Genomic DNA, 21169 nt, shown 5'->3' with positions numbered 1-21169 from the left:
CATCTACCTAATTCAAGAACCTGCTGGGCTCCAGACACTACCTGCCTCTCATCAAGGCAGTTTTGGGAGATTTCTAGAGGAAATTATGACAGGAGGCCCTGGCTGGGCAGCTCAGTTGGTTAGAGCATCGTCCCAATACACCAAGGTTGCAGGTTCGATCCCCGGTCAGGACACATACAAGAATCAACCAAGGAATATGTAACTAAGTGGAACAACAAATCAATTTTTCTTTCTCTCTCACATTCTCTCTCTCCCACCCCCACTGTTCTCTCTCTCTCTAAAATCAATAAATAAAATTTTTCTTAAAAAGTGTCACGAGAACAACTCCAACATCAGCATCAACCTCTGCAACCCATCTGTGTCCACAGCACAGACCCGCCCCATACAACTTGGACGAGGCCACTATTTCTCACTTGAACATATTCTTGAGTTTTTAGGTTTTTAGATTCCATTTTTAAAGGGATGTTTCTCCCCACCCATGAACTGAAACCCTGTGTTTGTACACATCACCACATGATAGTATACAGCTCTACTGCCAACTGCTCGAAGTGTTGGAGTTTCTGAGTTTGTGGAGACGGCAGAAATTGCTCAGCCTTCGTGTCCCAGACGGGGGAGCTGGGAGCTCGAGGTATAAAGGCACTTGCCTTACCGAGAGCTCCCGCTAGCTGGGAGCAGTCAGACGTAAAAGGGCAGTCTCTCAACCCCACGTCCAGTGCTTTTGATGAATAAAGGCCTAAATTACAGTGGATGGTGCTGAAGATTAAACGGGGAGAAAAGCCTTCTTATCAAAGTTGTATCTCTTTATTGAAGCCGATTAATTAAACACAATTAACTAGTGAAAGAGTCCATTCTTGCGGGAGGACAGATCTGTCTATTGGTAGGTCTCAAACCCTTTCCTGGCCATTCACCGAGTCAGCGGCCATCATCACCACCTCCCACACAGAGAAGAAGCCCGCTCCGAAGGGACACTATGCATCCGGGTGCCTCGCCCCACCCTCGGCCTTCCAGGTCGTGCGCGCCACTCCACTGCAGTTTCCAGTGATGGTGGTCAAAGAAGCTTTACATCTTCAACTGCACCGTGATCTCACCCATTTCTTCTGAATCATCCCTTCAGACAAAAACCCCTTTCCGTCAGTTCCATGTTAGCTGTCTCCCTCCCTCCACGCCTCGCACACACGGCTGCTCCTGAACCTACGATTAACTCCCACCTGTCCAGAAGCTCGGCTCTCAGCAGCCCATTTCTACGGCTCTCTCCCTGTCAAGCTGCGCAGAGGCTGGAAAAAGGGTAAGAAGCATAAATTATGTAACTTAAATACCTTATAAGATATATAACGCATATACCTTATAAGTTAAATACATACATCTATAAAATAGTATCTCTTGTAACACATAAATACATTAAATATGTAAGTTACATAAATTAAATAACTTGTAAGTTATAGAAGTTAAATAAGCCTATTTTAGCTAATAGTTTTACCCCCATTTCTTCTGCAGATGTACTAATAATAAAAAGAACAGTTAAAAAAATTACCAAATCACAGCAAGAGCAAGAAAGAGAAAGGAAAGCCAAAGAGAAAGCCCAAAATAACCCACAACGAGGGATTAAAAAAAAATCAGTCATTGGAGATAAGCTGAGAATGTTGGAGGATCGGAAGGAGACAAAGTTAATGGCAAACTTAAAGGGAAGAGACACAAAGACTTGCTAGAGGAAAGGAAGCCTGCTTGGGAGAAAGATAATGTATCTGGTGACCCCGTCAGAGACCTCGGAAGCCGTGCATTTTTAAATTGTGTGACTCACTCCTTAGGGTCAAACCAGAAACCAATTAAGTGAGGGAAAAATTTCCAGAGAAAAATCTGTCCGTAAACAGGGTGGTGGGTGGCTGGCCTAGGGAAGGGGGAGATTGATGACGTCTAACAGGAGCCATTAGCATGAAATTTGATAACTCTGATGAACCCCTGTCTCAGCACTGCTAACTGGCCGACCCCCAATGTCCCTGCAGAACCTGAAGACAGTGAAGTGGGACCGTGTGCTCTGAAGGTTAGAGAAACTGGGGCTGGGGAGGGGGAACACTGAAGAGTGAAAGTCACTCTTTGCAAATGAACACCTGAAGCATCTCAAGGAAGGAAATAAGAAAATCAAACAACACACACCACTGGGAAATCTCAGAAGGTCATGGCTTTCAAATGTGTTTAGAGGAAGATTTTTCTGTGTCTGACTATTTGAAAAGCACATAGCCTGGTAGCACCATGAAGAAGGCAAACAGAGCAGCTGCAGGGTTAACAAAGAAGCAGTTGATGGAGTGGAAGGAAGTCTCCTCTGACTCCCCAGTGCTCTCGGTCAAGGAAGTGGGACTGAATGGACGTGATGCGGCCGGGCCGGCCCAGGAGCAGGGGCCCCGTCTCCTGTCCCTGTCATCTACGCGGTGCGCCGCGCCGCCGTACCGGCCTCTGTGCAAGGAGAGAGCCGGGAAGGAAGCCTCTCCCCTACTTCCCCATGGCCCTTTTATTCCTAGACTTTCAGTAACACCCTGAAAAGCTTCACATTTGCAATCTCTTAAAGAAATATTTATAAACATCAAGGTCTCCTCATTCTTAACCCACACCTAGCATGGACAAGGCTCCATCCCCTTGAAAAGAGCCATGAAGTCTAAACAGCGTCTGTGCCGGCCTTCCAGGGGCCGAGGAAGCCTCTCTCTTCCCAACTTAGATGAAGACTCTGAACCAAGACAGAGCTGCTTGGCACACTCACCAGAGAGACGCGAACTAAAGAACCAGAGAGCAACTGGCAGTTGTCGTGGTGAGATCTGTCCACGCCAAGGACATGGATTCTACCACAACCAAACACTGTGGAGGACAGAAAAGTAGCAAAGGATGACGGGGGTACAGCAGGCCACTATAACCTACCTGATTCGGCTCCCAGGGTCCCATGGATCTTTGCCATCTTTTTTCTGAATCACATTATCTCTTTTACCCGCCAGCACTGATGAGAACAGCAGCATTCCCCTCCCCCACACAACTGTTTCTATGCATCATTAGGTGCCTGAGTGTTTGCCAAAGAAATGTAATATTTCAAAGGCTGTGCTCAAATAGAACAGCCCATTGTCTCTGGGTTGGATGGGCCAATTTTGTCCAATTTTCATGCACATGCAAATCGCCTGGGGATCTTGTTGGAATGGAGGTTCTGATTCAGCAGATCTGGGTAGGATCGCAGATTCTGCATTTCTAACAAGCTCCCAGGTGACGCCCAGGTCCTGCTGGTCCACGAGCCACAGATTTGGCAGCAAGGACTCAATCCATTCACATCACAGAATCAAAGAGGCAAAGGAATTCATCCCAGTCAAAAATAAATCAATCATGTCACACTGAAAGATCATCTCTGACCACCAAGTAAAATGTTCTTTTCATTACCAAAGCAAAACCCAGGTCTCCTGCTTTCTCACCTCTCAAAGGCTTTATTAATATCCGTCAGTCAATGGAGATATTTTTGAAAGCAATGAGATCTTTCTGAAAGCTACTATTTCAGAAACTATTTAAGCTCCCTGGACCTACAATTTATGCTGCATCAAAAAAGAAGAAAAATAGTAAAACATGAATAATGGGAGACTCGGGACACCTAATCTTCAATGTGTATAATGAAAACAAAAATGAAATTCAAAGTAGAGTCTCCACAGAAGAGATACACAGAAGAAGGCAGTAACATCTCTATGCTGCATTGGCGTGGACTTGCAAGCCTAGTAATTACCCCATTCGTAAACAGAGCACTGGCCTCTTGTCTCCGTAACAGTTGAGGGTCATTCCTTCTCCTGCACCCTGCCAGGGCCACAGGGAAGGTCCCTAATTCAAGATCCAGCAAAAGAAAAATATAATGCTGCTTCTCCAAGTACAGGTTCCTTAGTTCTCTCTCTCGCTTCCAATCCATCATGCTGAGAACCCACAAAAATGAACCCAATGAATGGAAAAGTAAGCAGAAAGACAAAAGGAGTCGGTGGGGGAAAAAACCACTCATGTTTATGAGTGGGCAACACAGAGCAATAAGAGTGAGGGGCGGACTTTCCCCCCCCACAGCCCCCTGCCTCAGTCTCATGTCTGAGGAAGCATGGGTCTTACTAGGCAATCCGCAAAGGTCAGGGGTCAGGGCGGATGCTTCAGCCTGGGAGCAGAGTCTGGGGATTCGCAGAGCAGTTCCTTCCCTCCCCCGAGGGAGGAGCAACAGGCCCTGCCACAGGCATCCCACAACTCAGATGAGGGTTTCCTGCCAAGGAGCCACAAACTTCCAGATGGGGGAGCGAGGCGAGAAGCCGCACCGGGAGTTTTCCCACAGGGCCCTGCCAACAAAGTCCATTCCTCAGACATACCACCCCGGGCTGCAGCCGAAGTTCAAGAACAAGAGGGCAGAAATGGTTACATTCTTTGACTGTACGGAACAGGGACCAGTGGGACTTCCCGTGTGGACCAAGGACGGAGGGAGTCATGTGGTACGATGACATCCCTCTCAACAGAGGCGTCACAGAATGGCACGAATTTCTAAATGTTACTCTGACTGGATAGAATGTGATATAATTAAAAAATTATTTGTGTGGTGTGCTTTGAGACCACAGATTCTGCCTTACTTTAAAATTCATAACATAGAAAGAATACAGCTGGTGGGCTTCGTTTCTAGGTAACAATCAAATCATAGTGCTTTAGAAATTAGATTGAAAAGAGGAATCACGGTAATGTAGTTCTGAACTCCTATCTCTTAAAAAATCTAGCTGGGATCTTGGAAAGAAAAATGGGTCATTGCCCTCCTTCTTGCATTGAACTGATTTACTTGTCTCATCTACTGTACTCAAACTGGAGAATACCAGCCAGTTATCTTATGGAAATTCTGATCAGATGACAGCTGACCTTGGAGTATTTCCTCAAAGGAGATCAGGAGAAAAGTTAATGAAGTTAATTTGGTGGGTAATCGCAGTAGAGAAGGAAGTTATTACCACCAGGATGTATTCTGAACAAGCTGTCTAAAATTAACTCATACTGCTTCACACCGTACCTTTCAGAGCTTTTATTCCACCTTTCAGGGAAGATTCAAAATTCATTAAAAATCCCAATTATCTTTCTCTTTGAAACTCTTGCTAAGCATGGTGAAATGGCCAAATTCTAGTTTGAGAACTTATGCTTGAATCTTCATTTACTGAGTTAAATGTCAAAACTCAGTCTCTAGTCTAGTCTTAGTAAAGTCAAGAGGGAAGTAGCAATTATCAGAAAAATAATCTTATGTCACTGATCATAATACTTTCATGGGGCCTCCAAACATTTTAATACCCTTAACATATTTATCATTCATGCCAGCTTATAATAAAGAAAAATGGTGATTAAAAAATAATAAAATAAAATAAAATTCATGAATAGCATGTATCTGACTTATTTTCAAAATGAGTGGTTTACTTATAAAGAAGTTCTTCTGCTCCTGGTTGGAAACTTGCCTGAATTTTACGTCCTACTCAAGGGCCTAAAGTTCTGCAAATGTTTTTATTTATTAAATGTTGTAAACACCTGGGCACTTTGTAGACATGACAGATATTTTTCCGTGCATAAATTCTGAATACATGTTGGATATAAGAGAAAGCAAAAAATAAATAAATAAATGACACTAATCTCATGTGTAACATTCACACTGCAAAATGCAATGAATGCTTAATTCTTGCATTTCCCAAAATTAGAACCTCACACAATCTAAAGAGTTAAAATTATTGTAACAGCATATCCCAGCAAAAACTGATACCTTGCTGGTTAAAAGCTGGAAAGCTATTCTAAAGGTTCATAGTGTCCTGCACCGTAAGAGAAGGAAGATTCAAGTTCTCTTTGGAGCATATCTTCCATTTGTTTTGGTGACTAAAATTTAAATCTTCGGTTTGGTGTAAAAATGGCTGCCCGAGGAAGCAGGGGTTGCCATCCAATGTGGCTACTGGACCTACATTTCAGCAGAGACGTTTCAGTGCAAATTTGGGTGTCGGGATGGGAGAGGTGTTTCTCCTCTGCACGCATTTACAGGATCTGAGCCTCTGTGCACTTGTCCTCTGCAGAAGGCCTCTTCCTTCACGTGCAGCTCAAGGGGGTGTGCGCTGGAGATCAGAAGCGAAGACCCAATGGTTTCAGGAAATAGACACAAATTTGTTCTTCACTTTGAACCAGAGGAGAGATCAGGAGAGGGAACTACTGCATGTCTTGCTGCAGGTCAGTGGAAAGGGACCTGTTCCTAATGCCCACAGACACCCCGCCCCTCCACACTGGTACTTAAAACAGAACACCTTAGGCTTCGGGGCACATGCTGGTGACGGATGTGTGCGTTCCCATGTAACCGTCATCTGGGGGCCACAGAGCCAGGCCAGATCCTGTAACTGGGGGCCTCCGTGACAACTGTCATAGCAAACATTTGTGCGAATTGCAAGAAAGCATGCAGGAGAGACAAGTGAAATTCTAAAAGGTGCCTCCTTCAGACTGATGAGTTTTAAAAGGCACCCCTCTAGGCAGACAAATTACAAAAGGATGCTCCACTTGGGGTTAAGGGATCATAAAAAGGGCCCTTTCGCACCTGGTGCCAGCACTTGGTTCTGCTGACATTCACCAGTCCCACCATTAGGACCACCCTCAGTGCGCATCCGCGAGTTGTGGCACATGAACAAATGCACTTGAAGCCAGCCAGCTTGTGTGCTCACAGAAAACAAAGGAACTCATTTGGCTTTTGGTGCCTTCTTTTTTAAATAACCATCTATTAATTGTTCAATTATGTGTGAAAAGCTCCAAAATAATCCCAGGAGATGGGTTCTTCTGGAAAAATCATTCAGTGATTTGGATATAAATGTTTCCATCGTCTTGGCTACTGACACATAATTCCATTAATTAATATTTGCTTCTCTGTGCTCCTAAAGTTAGTAGGAATCTGAACTCTGAATCTGAAATGCCCACACGGTAGTCCTCCTGCTCCCTGGGAAATTTCCTGTGAGAAATGCCCTCAGCTCAGGATTTATAATTTTTCCTTAAGAGTCCATATAATTATCACCTTGGGGAGGAGAGAGGGCCAAGCTTCACGGACTTTCAGTTCCACCGGTCAACCAACCTACACAGGTCTCCTGGGCAGAAGTGGAAGAGGCCAGCTGTGTCTATGGATTGGGAGATGAAATACAGCGAATGTTGACCTTCCCCAGCAAAAGTTAATACATAGGTTTAATGAAATTCCTGTCAAAACCCCACTACGATTTTGGTAGTCACATTATTCTAAAATGTATATGGAAAGGCAAAGAAACAAGAATTACTTACAGTTTTTGAAAAAGAAGAATAAAATGGGAGGAATCAGTCTGCCTAATTTCAAGACTAATTGTAGAGCTACAGTGATGAATATTCTATTGGTGGAAAGGAACGTAACATTCAGAAATAGACTCCCCAGACTATGCCCGACTGATCTGCACAAGTGCAGAAACAATTCAGAGGATAGAAGTCAGCCTTTTTAAAAAAAAATGGTGCTGGAGCAATTGGACATCCACAGGCAAAAACAAGGGAGGGAGGGAGGGAGGGAGGGAGGAGGGGGGGGGGGGAGGGAGGGAGGGAGGAAGCAAGGAAATGAACCTCTACCTAAGTCTCACATCTTATACAAAAATTAACTCAAAATGGATCACGAACTTAAACATAAAATGCAGTCATGAGGAGGGGGTGGGGCAGGAAGAAGTGGGTGTGACTACAAAAGGACAACATGAGGGACTGTGATGGAAATGTTGGGCATCTTGACTATATTAATGTCAAAATCCTGCCTATGATATTATAGAGTAATTTTGCAAAATGCTACCATTGGTGGAGGTGGAGGGGGATGGGCAAAGGGTACATGGGGCCTCTCTGTTTTAGCTCTGACACCTAAATGTGAATTTACATCTCAAAGAGTTGAACTGAAAACTAAAACAATACTTCTTTCAAACTGTAATGCACAGGTGAGCCCCAAGCCAGGAGGTGTCAATGTGCCAAAAGGGGATGGAAAGGAGAGGTGAGTGGGAGCTGAGGCTGTGGGGCTGTCCCTGGAGAGCCATGACCAAGGGATCAGGCTGAATCCCCAGCAAGGCTGGAATTGAGGCTGGGGCTCGGGATACAGCCAAGAAGTGTCTTTATTTTGATAAAGAATGAGCTGAGAAAGATTGTTCCTCACTGTGAACAGGAATTAAAAATACTTCTTTACTGACTCAGGCACAGCCTAGGTGGTGGTACCTAAACCAAGCCCTCCGTGGAAGAGGAGTACCCCATAATGAGCCTGAACCTCAGTGCTACAGCATGCACAAGTGAGGAGTCTTAACATTTTAGACTATCCTCCAGTGCAAAACTCTAAACTGAAATACTAACAACAAACTAACCCAGAGTCAGTCCTGCAGGGGTCCTGGCAACAGCAGATCCAAAGCCACCCACTGGGGCTCTCACAGGTCACAGTTCCCAGTGAGGACGAGTTCTGAGTCTAATCGATTAAAGAACACAGTTTCTCCATCAAAGAACCAAAAGTGGAACAAATCAGCTGCACTGTTCCAAAGGAACAAATTCCATAACTTCAAAGTTATAAAAGTGCTGAGGGGGAGGGGCAATGCAAATGCTTGAGATGGACATAAGGGGTGTTAGCCAAGCTGGGGACAGAGGCTCACTGTCCGGAAGCGGCCCCCGGCGCATGGGGACCAGAGCCCAGTGAAGGAAGGTGGTCATCCCACAGCTTGCCCTGGGTGACCTTTCTTGGGGCTTCAGGTTGCAATCATCTGAGGCTGCTCCAAGGGACACGAAACAAACTCCAAATGAGAAATAGATCCCAGAGAACACAGCCCCCACTGTTAGGATGACCACATCTGAAGCAAAACATATGCCAGCCCTGAGCCATGGCAATGAGAAGCAGATGTCCTGCTGCACAGGACAGTGTTTCCTTCCTCAGAAAGCCGTCCCAGATGCCACCGCCAAGCTCCGACCTCTGAGGGGCAGGAGGCCGAGAACCAGCATCTCCTAAGCCTGCCATCCTGGGAATCTGAGTAGGAGGGCACCCCTGGGTGAAAGGCAAAACAAACATCCTGGAGATCAGGTCCGACCCAAGACAAGTGATCAGGTAAAAGCAGACACCAGTCCCACCATTACCCTTCTGACTAGGACCACCCCCAGTGAGCATCCGCGAATTGTGGCACATGAACAAATGAACTTGAAGCCAGCCAGCTTGTGTGCTCATAGAAAGAAAAGGAACTCATTTGGCTTTTGGTGACTTCTTTTTTTAATAACCATCTATTAATTGTTCAATTATGTGAGAAAAGCTCCAAAATAATCCCAGGAGATGGGTTCTTCTGGAAAAAAATCATTTAGTGATTTGAATCTAAATTTTTCCATCATCTTGGCCACTGGCACATAATTCCATTAGTTAATATTTGCTTCTTTGTGCTCCTAAAGTTAGTAGGAATCTGGAATCTGAATCTGAAATGCCCACATGGTGGTCCTCACTGCCCCCTGAAGTCTCACATTTGAAACAGAGATGGCCCCATTCTCCCCCATTTGAAATAGAGAAGGCCCCACTCAAACCTCCCCCCCCCCCCCCCCGCAGCCTGGGAGCAGCTGAGAGCAGCGGCATTCCCCTGGGCTTCGGGCTGCAATCACCGTGACTTCAGTGTCACCCGTACTCCCCACGCCTCCCAGGGTGATCAACTTTGATGTCATGCACTTTCCCCTTAACCCATTTTGAGGCCAGAAGCAAGTACATCATAAGTGCTCAATTCACATGTGTTGGATGTATCTCTGCACCCATGGGTGAGCAGGTCAAGATGCTGCAGACAGAGGAGGGGGGCATGGAGCCAGGCACTCACCAGTCCATGGCAGGAACTGAGGGCTGCAGTCCCCACTTTGGTGCCTTGCTGCAGAACTGTGCCCCTGAGGTGGCAGGGGGGCCCGGAAGAAGCCACCATCTTAACATGGGAGAGGTTGCCGTGCCGTCTCTCCACGATGTAGCTCTTGGAAAGAAATCCCTGATTGACGGTCAAGTTGAAAAACAGGTCCTTCTCCTCATGCAAAATTCTGTAGTACACCCGGTCCTCTGGGCCATCCACGGCCCTCTTCCTCCTGCCGCTGGGGAAGGGCTGGTGCAAGCCGTAGGACAGAAAATGCCCACTCGCATCGACTCGGACGGGCGCCACGATGTGGTGTTCCGGCAGGGCCTTGATGAAATGCTCTGGAAGAAAAGGAGACACAGTAACGCAGAGACTCCCGCTGAGTCTGCAGCAAGGCGCACACACTCCCATTTGGACCTCAGATTGTAGATTGTTCTGTTGGCTAGACGTGTCAAGATCCTTTCTATCATACAAATAGGGTCAGCAGCAAATTCCCTGAACGACTGACCCAGGTCACCTGCCTCCATGACATGTGGCCATCTAAGCTGACACTGCGCCATGGCTCTGGATGTCAGATGGTTTACCAAGGGCAAATTAAGGTGAGAATTAATGCATAAGGAATACTCTTAGGAAGAAGGCGAGATCAGTATGACAAACAGGAGCATTTTGGGTCTAGAGTTCATTAACACAAAGCATAGCACTTGACTATCTATCAAGGAGTTTAAACACCTTGGGGAAGTGCCGTTAAGTCAGGTTGAAGAAAACAGGCAAAAACACAGCAAACCCCTCACTGGGTTTGTGCACTCTGACAAGCCTCACACCAGTGACAGCGTAAGTGGCCCACAGTGCAACTTAAAGGAACTGGGGTGTTTCTTTTTCATTTTTGTAAAACACACAGAATAAAAGGGTACACGAACCCTTGAGGATCTGAGGCACAGACACAAAATACAAAAAGTGCCACTTTAACAACACGCCACAGAACCTCACTCCTTCCACACACAAGAACACACACGCTCGCTCACGTTACACCCCACCTCCGAGTCCTCACCTTGATGTTCGAGAACAACAAGGAATCTTTATTTTAGGGAGTAATTATCACTCTGGAATACAAACAACTTGAAGCAAATATTAACACTTAGTGAGATAAATTAACCTTTTGTTTGAGGAAAAAATAGAAAAATAAAGAAAACAAAAATGGAAGGAAGGGAGAAAGGGAGGGAGGGAGGAGAGAAAGGGAGAACGAGTCTACTCGCCACCTGGCAGCTGTACTCGCATGTTCTACCTTTGCTCCTGTCACTTCCCCACCTACGACTATGTTGTTCACACCCTCTGTCAACACCCTGTTTCTTCCTGTCCTTGGTTTCAAGTCCCAACTCCAATCCTCCCTCCTCTTTCTCCCATTGTCTCCAGTTGAAGTTCTCTCTGCATCTCTGAACCCACCTCCATTCCTTACTTTCTGGAGCTCCCAGAATAGCCTCATTCCACATGCCCTTTGTTTATTAAGGTTATCCATCCCCTCACCCGTTGGAGGCAGAGTCTTGCCCATCACAGCACGGATGGAACAGCAACCACATTCGTAGCTGGCTGGTTCAAAGACCCGGACTTGATGGGGTGTAACGATAAAGGACCTTTGAACACGCTCTGTACAGAAGTTCACCTCCACCTTAAATGAACACACAGACTCGCTCTTAGGTACTAACAAACCATCTCAATTTTTAGTTGCAAAATGTTCAGACCCATTGCTTCCAGCGGCAGCAGTGAGGAGCAACAGACCACATAGTGACATGGGCAGATCTTCAAAACAATGCACAGTGACAAACACAAAACAAAACAACTTAATACAGAGCCATTTACACTAACGGCAAATACATGCTCGCAGAAACAATACTACAAAGTTTGCCAGGACATATTCAAACAAAAAATACATATGGAGCCCATTAAAATGGTCTTCTATGGGGAAGCATGAAAGTGGGGGATAGGGATAAAATGTGTATATAAATAAAACAGAAATGGGATTCTGCATAAATAATGATGCTACTATGCAAAGAACTAGGAGCCAGGTTGACTCAGTCCTCTGTCCCACCCACTCCCCAAGGACTAGCTAGACCTCTCTCTCTAGCTTCACTGCCCTGCCCTTCCAAGTTCAGGCCTTAGGAGAGGACTGGCCAGGTTGGGCGAGGCAGCCACAGTTGGCTTCTGGTAGCAATTCTCTTAGTAACTTCCCTTCGCTTCCACTACTTGTAGTGATGTCTCTGGCTCTTTCAGGGGCAGAGCAGTGGAGGGAAGCTGGAGGCAAGAGAAGCCTTCTTCAGCTCAGCATCCAGGCAGCAGTCCCTGTGATGTGTGGCCAATGGTGAGGTGCTGACTCCCCCTCTCAAGAGCAGATCTTATATCCCTCATAAGGCCTGTCTCTAAGATGCAACTCAAAGAGTTAAACGTGATTTTTGAAAGCATATATAAAACACTAAAGCACCTATTTCCCAAAGACTACAAGAGCAAACAAATGTATAGCTTTTGACCAAGTTGCTTTTAACCTCATGGGTTTTTTAAAGAGCCAGCATAAGGCAGCTGTGTAACAATACAAGAAAAATGATTACTGTAGCCCTTTAATGAGCGCTTGCTGTAAGCCAGTCACCATAAGTCCCTCTTTACTTGATACTCACAGCCACCATGAGAAAGAGCCTTGTCCCCATTTCACAGATAAAGAAACTGAGTCTAAGGGCGGGCACAGAGCCGATATGCAACATTACCTGAATTAAAATCTTATGCTTCCTATTTCAAAGTCATGTTCTTGCTGCTGTACTTCAGGTGCATATAGGCACTTGCACTTGGCAGAGAATATAACAGAGTAGAGGTAACAGCACTGCCCCTGGCAATGATGTTCTAACACGCAAAAAACTGCTTGACTTCTTTAAGAGGCCTGCAACCGCCTTTTTATTGGGCAGAGTAATGGGAGATAAGACTGGATCTGCCTCTTGATGTTATTGCAAGGGAGCGGCACAGCCATGTCAGCCCAGAGGGATGGGTGGAAATAGGAGACCATGTACCAGGGGTGGTTAATGTCTCCCCCAACTACAGTTGCCTCATGTATATTCTGGGCATAGTGACAGTATCTACCTCCCAGGGCAGTGTGAGGACACAGTGTATGAATACAGGTAATCCAGAACAGCGCCTGACACGCGGCATTCACTAGCTATTGTTGGTATTGCAGATACAGACTTGGTCACCAGTGATCTATGTGGCCATGGGTACATGCAACCCCCAAAAGAGGGTGGGGAGAAGCCCCCACTCCCCTTGGGTTCCTCCCAGCAGGTGTTTCATTTGGAAGGTTAGGTAGCTATGACCTTGGCCACCAGAAAGCAGAGTCCAGAGGGAATATGGTAGGGACGGAGAGCAAAGGTGTCCGGAAATAAGAACAGCTCTCGATTGTTAACATTGCTATGGTCAAGCACAGCGTTAAAATCACACCAACTTGGTCTTGTCTAATGCACAGAGTTCTCAGGGGTGGGTATTAATGGCGCTTCTCATCTTAGCCTTAATGCCCAACTCTATAAAAAAATAATAGTAAAGGGGGCGAGGATGCATGCTGAGCAACCTGACCCCAGAGCCCACCCTTCTGAACCAAGCTCCAGCTGCCTTCAAGGGTCTGCTCCAAGGCACCGGCACCCAGGCGAAGGAGGGAGTGGGGGTAACCTGGAATGACATCACAGATTACTCTGGGGTCCATGAAAGTAAATGACGAGCCCTGAACACTTGGATTTGCCCTGTTTAAAATTCAGTTTGAACCCACAAATACTTCGCGAGTACAGCACTTTCAAAAATACAAAATACCAAGTGCTCTTTTACCCTCTGCTTCAAAAGAAAAGCGAGAGGTGAGAGACTATTCGCCCGCCGGGTTTTTATAAATTTTAGGTTAAACCTACGATTATTCTTCATGTTTATTTCTGTTACAGAGCAACTGACTTTCTAAGACTCCTTACTGAAAAGCGCAATGAAATTTCTCTAATAGAAGTTTATTTTCATAATTCTCTTCCACAGACTGTTGTAAACTTTCGACTGTATTTTTATTATAGAAAACCACACGTGTGTCAATGCAGTGGAGAATCGTGTTGGTCCCCTCACAGCTAAGGCGCAGGAGGTTGGATTTGTCCCCATGATGCCTCAACTGCAGAGCATAATAGCTTGTTACTATCAACACACATAAAATATCCAAACTGTGGAGTCTCCTCCTCCATTACGAACACATCCAAAATCATTTTCTCCCTGCAGAACTTACAGCTTTTTGCAAACGGCACAAGTGCATGATGCTAACGTTTGTGTGGAAACACACGGCAACACGCCCAGCATCCTTGCACGGGTCGGGGCACCCAGGGCACATCCCGAACATGGGGTCAAGCGCCCGTCCCATTGGCTTCATGGAGCTTTCGGAGCAAAAAAGGTCACAGAAGCGACCGCTGACACGGAAACCGTCCAGGGAACAACACACCTGTGGGGACAGCGTTGGCTGCCAGACAGAGGCAGCGCACTGTGAGCAAGATGAGTATTTCCCATGTTCTCATCCGCGGTGGGGAACCCTGTGGAGGGCGCTGCACCACTGAGCAACGTGGAAAGTACACTGAGCAGGGTGTGGTCGCCAAATCTGCCTGTTTCTAGTCCCAGGAAGGACAGGATTTCTCTCTCACACTCTTTCCTCAGTCTACAGTCCTGACTCGGCCCAACCCTGACACCTAGGAGGAACTTAAGTGTTCCGAGGTTCTGAATGCGTGTCCAGCTGCGGGACTCTTCCCCCCTCCGGTGAAGTGGCAATGGCTAGGTGCTCGCTAAAGACACGTTGACCAACCGACTGACCCCCTGGGCCACCCATTCCTCATCTGTAAAAATAAGATGATGGGAGGAGTGCTATCTAAAGTAATTTGCGAGTTTAAATGTTCAGAATCTGGGGGCAGTTCAAAACTGCTGGCAGAGTCCCAGCGGCAGTCTGGGGAAATGGGCCAATGGTGAGCAGCAGGCAGGTCATCTGGAAGCAGAACCCAGGTCATCCTATTCCCAGAGAGCCTCAAAATGTTCTTCTCTGACTAGTTTGCTGTCTCAACTCAGTCCTGGACTAAGGACACATATTTTGGTGAAAATGCTTTTTAAATCTGAAACTATTTTTAAAACCTTCAATACCTACGCAATGCCAATAAGCTCGGCTCAGAGCACTTTACGGCTCTTCAATGTCAAACACTCTCAGTACCGAGCCCCTACAGGTGACCATGGGAAACAACCATCTCCCCCTCTCCAGGGAAGACAGAGGCCCCGGGGCTGTCTGCTCCACACCACCCCGAATTCTCTTACAAAGATGAGAAGATGCGAAGCAGGCAGAGCTGAAAGCCAACCCAGGGGAATGTGTGTCTCTGAACCAAGCCGTCTCCAAACGCCCTGGGAAGTGCTTGCGGGCTTTGTTTGTGCTGCCACAGAAGAGACTTTTCACAAAGGGGCTGTTTTTCAAAGAACAACAAACGCTGCTATTTTAGACTTGGGGGTAGGCGATGGTATCTGGACCGTTTACACAGGCGAGAGTTGGCTGACTGACATCCAACCCCAGTGCTGCCGGCTCCAGCTTCCAAGCCAAGCCCAGGGTCTGGCACCTGAGGGGCCTGGAAGTCTCAGCAGACAAGCTCTCCAGCAGGTCTGAACTCTGCAGTGCAGGCACAAACCCCTGTGTGCAGATGCTAAGGGCGGGCGGGCTCACCAGAGCATCTGTGACGCCCGCCACCCAAGTGGTCTTGGGGATCAAAGTGGGTCAGGAAGCTGTGGCAGCTTCCCCAGGCTTGAGCACAGTCAGCAGACACAGGACTTGGTGGACACTAACCCAGCGCTCTGTGTGTGTGTGTGTGTGTGTGTGTTGTCCCCACTACTGCTATTGGGCAAGGCCGCTTAACTGTATGGAGCCAGGCTCTGGAGTCAAGCTCCCTGGGTTCAAAACCTCCCTCCACCACTGGCTAGGTCCATACACTCTCCCCATTTTGGCTGCCTCATCTGTAGAACAGGGGCAGCCACCAGGGTCCCCACACCCCGGAGGCTGTTGCCAGTGGCCAGTGGGCTGACACACAGAGTGCCCTAGCAGACACTTCTAGTGCGGTGAGTTCTCTGCCGGAGTCGCAATGAACCGCCCATCAAACAGCCAAGTGTCTCTGACCCTTCCGAGTCCAATAAAACGGCACAGGCAACAGTACCAGCCTTCCAGGATGTTGGGCTTAACAACGATTAACAAGCACAACAAGCTGTGTACCACAAGCGCTTCACTGCTTTCTACGGCATTACCGGCTTCACAGAATTCAGAACGAGACACAGCTGGCTGGGATCAGGGAGGCAGAACAGAGGAACCAGAACCCCTACGGTGGTAAATTTTCCCCCAAAGCACTGTTGTTTTTAAAACACAGCCCTAAATCTTTCCAGGAAAGCAAAGCACAGCCAAGCTCACCCAGCAGGAGGGCGGAATCAGACTTCCCCTTCCCTGACCAGAGGTTTAAAATGAACTAGAAACGCTCCAAGGTCTGCCGTAGCCAGTTGCAACTTTTATAAAAAAAAATCACGCTGCGTGCTCAGAATCCGAGAATGAGGGGATGAGACAGCGAAGCTTCAAAGGACACAAAAAGGGAGGGGGGCCGGGGGTGGTCACCAGCAACCTCTGGAAGCCTGCCTACGGCAGCATCAAGGAATCGAGATGGGACAACCACCTTTCGTTAAGAATGACCTCACCTGAAACAACGGATTCTGAGGACTGTTACTGAGGTCCCAGCTCCGACTTCCTCACAACTCACCCAAAAGGCTCCGCAGAGTTCAGCGCAGTGGGGGAGGGGAAAGGGGCGCCACCAATTTTGCACGGGTTTTGCCACCACGGTTTGCAGAGGAGATAAAGAAAAGCCACCCACCTTGCCTCCTGTCCGGGAAGCGCACCTGGCCGGGCTGCGGGAGTCTGCCGTAGCTCAGGCCCCCGAGGGCCAGGAGCTGAGCCACCACCGAGAGGTTTGCAAGCCACCTCCCCTGGACACATGGCATGTTTCAGTTGTTGGGGAGAAGAAAAGTCACCAAGTTTTAGCTCTCAACTTAAGAAACTGAGTCCGCGCCTGTGGCCGAACGGGGAGACGCTGGGGTGCATGGTCCAGGAGTGGGGCGGAGCGGCGGCAAAGCTGCCCAGAGCTCCCTTCGCTTTTTTAAGCAGAGAGGGGCTAGTTACCTTGATTTCCCCTCCCACCTCCTGAAAGGGGAGTGATTTCAGCTGACAGCCTCCGTTTGGTAAGGGGTGTGGAACTGGTCAGGGCGGGGAGGGTGCAGCCCACCCCAGATCCCCACCCCTCTTCCCCCGGCGCCCGGCCTCGCTGCCGGCTCTGCGCATCTTCTTCCTCCGCCACTCCCACCCCCGCGCTCCTCCGCCCCGCCCAGGGCCGGGGTGAGCTGGCCAAATAGGGGAGCCCCGCCGGAGCCACCCTGGGCGGGACTCCCGGAGGGAGGCCCCAGGCCAGCCTCTTGCCAGGCCCAAGGGCCGGCGGAGGAGGTGGAGCGCAGAGGTGGGGCAGAGGCCCTGCGCTCCCCACGCTCCCCACGCTCCCCACCCTCCCCTGCTCAGTGCTGCCCCCTTTCCGGCCTTCTTCCTCCGCCTTCTGAACTTTTCCTAACATTACTCCCAATGCCGAGACTCCTTCCCCCGCCACATCCTCTTCCAGGGCAGGCCAGGACTCCCATTTCAAAAACTTAATAATAGATCACTTTTCTCTTTACCGCGCCACACAAAGGGGAATGGTCCGAGCTAATCTGCTAGTCTGACCCTGGACAAGTCCCTTCCTCTGTACGAAAAGCGATCTGACCAAACCATCAGGGGCCACTCTGAGTCTGCAGGTCTCGCTGGTGGTGTTCTACCTTTATAAGCCCAGGCTTCCTGGCCCATCTCCACTCACCTAAAAGGACACCAGGGGAACAAAGGAAGTAAGCCTGACCAAGAGGTTATCAGGTCTTCCCCAGTTCACCTAAACTGGCTGTCCAACAGGGTGTCCATTCAGAGGCTCACGCTTTACGTCAACCCTGAGAGAACGCCATAAACCAGGGAGCTTGCCAGGATTCCCGAGAATTCACTGGGATAATCCAGCCAAGATCCTGCACCTCTGCACTTAAACAGGCCTCCTTACTCCATTCAGGAGGAATTTGGCCCCATGTGGGTTCTCCGTGGATTCCAGCCAACCCTGTGTGTTCAGCAAAAGGTTTCAGTTATCAGCTCAGCCCGCCAGGCTCAGGGCTTGGGCAGCCAAATCAAAGCAGTGACCAAGTACAAGGTGGTCCTCACAGACCCCGGGGGAGAGTCTGCAGAACTTCAGACTGAACACGTACCCACTCCACGCTTCCAGGTGTGTGAGCTGGCTTCCTATGATTGCCATTACCAAGTCTCCTAAACGTGGCCACTTCGAACGACGCAAATTGATTATCTTGCAGCTCTGGGGGTCAGAAGTCTGAGGCAGGTCTCACTGGGCTGAAATCAAGGAGTTGTCAGTGCAGCTGCATTCTTTGCTGGAGGCCCGAGGGGGGCACCTGTCTTCTTGCCTTTTCCATTTTCTAGAGGCTGCCCTGTCCCTCGGCACATGCCTCTCCTTGCCCATTGTCAAGGCCAGCGACGGCCAGTTGAGTCTTTCATGTCACATCACCCTGTCACCATCTCTTTTCCCTCCCTTTTCACTTATAAGGACCCTTGTGTTTACAGTGGGCCACCAGGATCCTCCAGGATAATCTCACCCTAAAGTGAGCTGATTAGCAATCATAATGCCCCCTACAACATCTGTCCCCCAACATGTACTATAACATCTTGTGTTGCCTCATCATTGGCCCATCATAGACCCGCAGGAAAGAGCCAGGAAATCAGGTACATTTACACAATGCAGTTCTATGCAGCAGAAAGAAAGAAGGAGCTCCTACCCTTTGCAACAGCATGGATGGAACTGGAGAGCATTATGCTGAGTGAGATAAGCCAGGCGGTGAAAGACAAATACCATATGATCTCACCTTTAACAGGAACCTAATCAACAAAACAAACAAACAAGCAAAATATAACCAAAGACATTGAAATTGAGAACAGGCTGACAGTGATCAGAGAGGAAAGGGGAGGGGATTTCAGGGGAAAAGGGGAAGGGTCTGCAGGAACAAAGATAAAGGACACATGGACAAAAACAAGGGGTGGGGGCGGTGGAAACAGGAGGGAGGTGGGAGGACTGGGGGTGTGGGCTGGGATGGGAGTGAAAAAACAAAGGGAAATCAGTAATGTAGAAAACCAGGTTTGTGTGCTACTCAATGGGCTTCCATGAGAAACACAGCATCACTCCTGTGAACTCTCTGCCAAAGATACGTGGCCTGACTCTCACTCGAGGAAACAGCGGACAAATGGAAAGCCAGGGACAGTCTACAAAATAGCTGGCCTTTTCTCTTCAATTGACCATGAAAGGAAAACTGAAAAACTATCCCAGATTAAAGGAGACCGGAGAGATATGGCCACAAAAAGCAGCACAACTCCGAGTCGGATCCATGGTGACAAAGGACGTTGTTGGAACAGTTAGTGAGATTTGAAAGGGGAGAGAGGACTGCATGGCCCTGTGGTTTCCCTGCTAAGTTCCTGGTGGTGATGGCTGCGGTTGTGGTTGTGGAAGAATGTCCCTGTGTGTTAGAGACACACATTTCAGGGTTGGGGGGGCCACGGGGTGTCTTTGTACACAACCTGCTCTCAGAGGATTCCGAACACGAAATGCTCTCTGTTTAACTTCACTTCCAGCTATTCTGTAAGTTTTGAGATTGTTTCTAAATTTAAAAAATCATGGAACAATGTGTTCTCATTCTTTAAAATAATTTGCCACGTGGTAGAGATGCTATAGAATTGGAAATTAGAGAAGCCCAATAAGGAGGAGCTAGCAGACAATGAAGTGTTCCCATGGGGGGGGGTCTCTGAGCACCTGGGCTGAGAGCAGTGGGTGTGGCCACTGTCAGACTGGCCCTGTGTTGGTCCCAAACCCCAAGGGCAACAGCCCCTTTATTTTATTCTGCCTTAAAGATCAAGTCTGAATTTAAGAAAAGTGCATCTACAGTTCCCAAGGAGAGGAAGAAATTAGGAATGAAAGGCATCAGGGACACTGAGTGCTACGGCCTTAGCAAAAGGGAATACTTCATTTATTCACCTGACATTTCCTGACTGCCTACTCCTTCCACACATTAGGAATATAGCAATGAATAAAAATAGCCAGAGAGCCTTTCCTCATGCTTCATATGCTCCGGTTTGGGTTGTGGGAGAGAGAGGAGTGGAGAGAATCGAACATGTAAATATGTAACATGTAAGACGGTGATGGGAATAATAAGCAGGTGAAGGAGGACGGGGGTGACAGGGCGAGTGAGCCCGTTTTCTACAGGGGGTATTTTTTAAGGAGCGATTCACTCGCTCACACTGGAGGCAGAGGCGGGAAAGGAGTCCTGGCTCTACACACTCAACTGCACAGAAGGGAAAATGAGAGGCTGAGACCCAAGATCCAGTTTGTTTGGTTACGAAAGGAACTCCACTCCCACTCCTCTAGTAAATGCAGCTCAGTCGATGTCCCTGAAATCTGACTTGAGAAGGGAACCCCATGTGGAGAGCGGTGTTGGGGAGGGTGAAAGTGCCAAGGAGCGTCCACAGCCCCCGTTTACCACACTCCTCATATCGCCTGGTCCCACTCAGCTGGACTGGAGCCTGGGAGTGCCCTGGGTTGGGCTTCTCCTCCACGGAGGAGCAGACAGTGTCCCCGAGAGCCACAGCCCTGAAGTTTATCACTGCTCTTAGGGGTCCCTGAGAGCAGAACCTCAGCTGCGCCCCAGGAAAGTCTGAAGTGAGCAAAGGAGATTAGTTCAGGTAGCAAGGACACACTGTAAGAGTACCCACTCTTTTTGGGAGTCGTTTAGGTACAATCAACATACAATAAACCGCATGTGTTTAAAGTAGCAACTTCGTAAGTGCTGACATGTTTACACCTGTGAAACCATCACCATAAGTGTGTCTGTGTGTGAGCGTGTGTGCATGTCAAGCCAGAAGTTTCCTCCTGCCCCTGCCTGCCTCGCCCCCAACCACCGGTAGCCGCTTTCCTGCCTTCTGTCGGGAGACTGGACGGCATCCCTAGAATTTCCTACAAATGGAGCCGTCCAGCATGTACTCCCCTTTGTCTGCCTTCTTTCACTCAGCATTGTTATTCGAGATTCATGGGTGTTTCATTTGTCAACACTTTGCTCCTTTCCATTTCTGCACAGTAGTCCAGTGTATAGAT

The 21169-nt window shown here is 48.2% G+C and overlaps 1 protein-coding gene across 2 annotated transcripts in view; it reads right to left on the bottom strand.

Moving 5' to 3' along the window:
* Positions 1–17187, bottom strand: part of ADAMTS12 (ADAM metallopeptidase with thrombospondin type 1 motif 12) — a 214093-nt gene extending 196906 nt beyond the window's left edge. Inside the window, exons 1-2 of one of the 2 annotated variants that reach the window (XM_053657378.1) lie at positions 16781–17187; positions 9843–10204 (exon numbers count right to left, since the gene is read on the bottom strand). In XM_053657378.1, the coding sequence (XP_053513353.1) occupies positions 9843–10204; positions 16781–16907 (489 nt within the window). In that variant the 5' untranslated portion in view covers positions 16908–17187. The remainder of the gene's footprint in view (positions 1–9842; positions 10205–16780) is intronic. The other variant, XM_037129004.2, reaches the window with a different exon arrangement.
* Positions 17188–21169: the final 3982 nt, after the last annotated feature.

Source organism: Artibeus jamaicensis, unplaced genomic scaffold (genome assembly GCF_021234435.1).
Source record: "Artibeus jamaicensis isolate MK-2021 breed Jamaican fruit bat unplaced genomic scaffold, CSHL_Jam_final scaffold_369, whole genome shotgun sequence".
NCBI classification, from domain to species: Eukaryota; Metazoa; Chordata; class Mammalia; order Chiroptera; family Phyllostomidae; genus Artibeus; species Artibeus jamaicensis.
The sequence above is the reverse complement of the archived record's forward strand: the minus strand, read 5'-3'. Positions and strand labels throughout refer to the sequence as shown.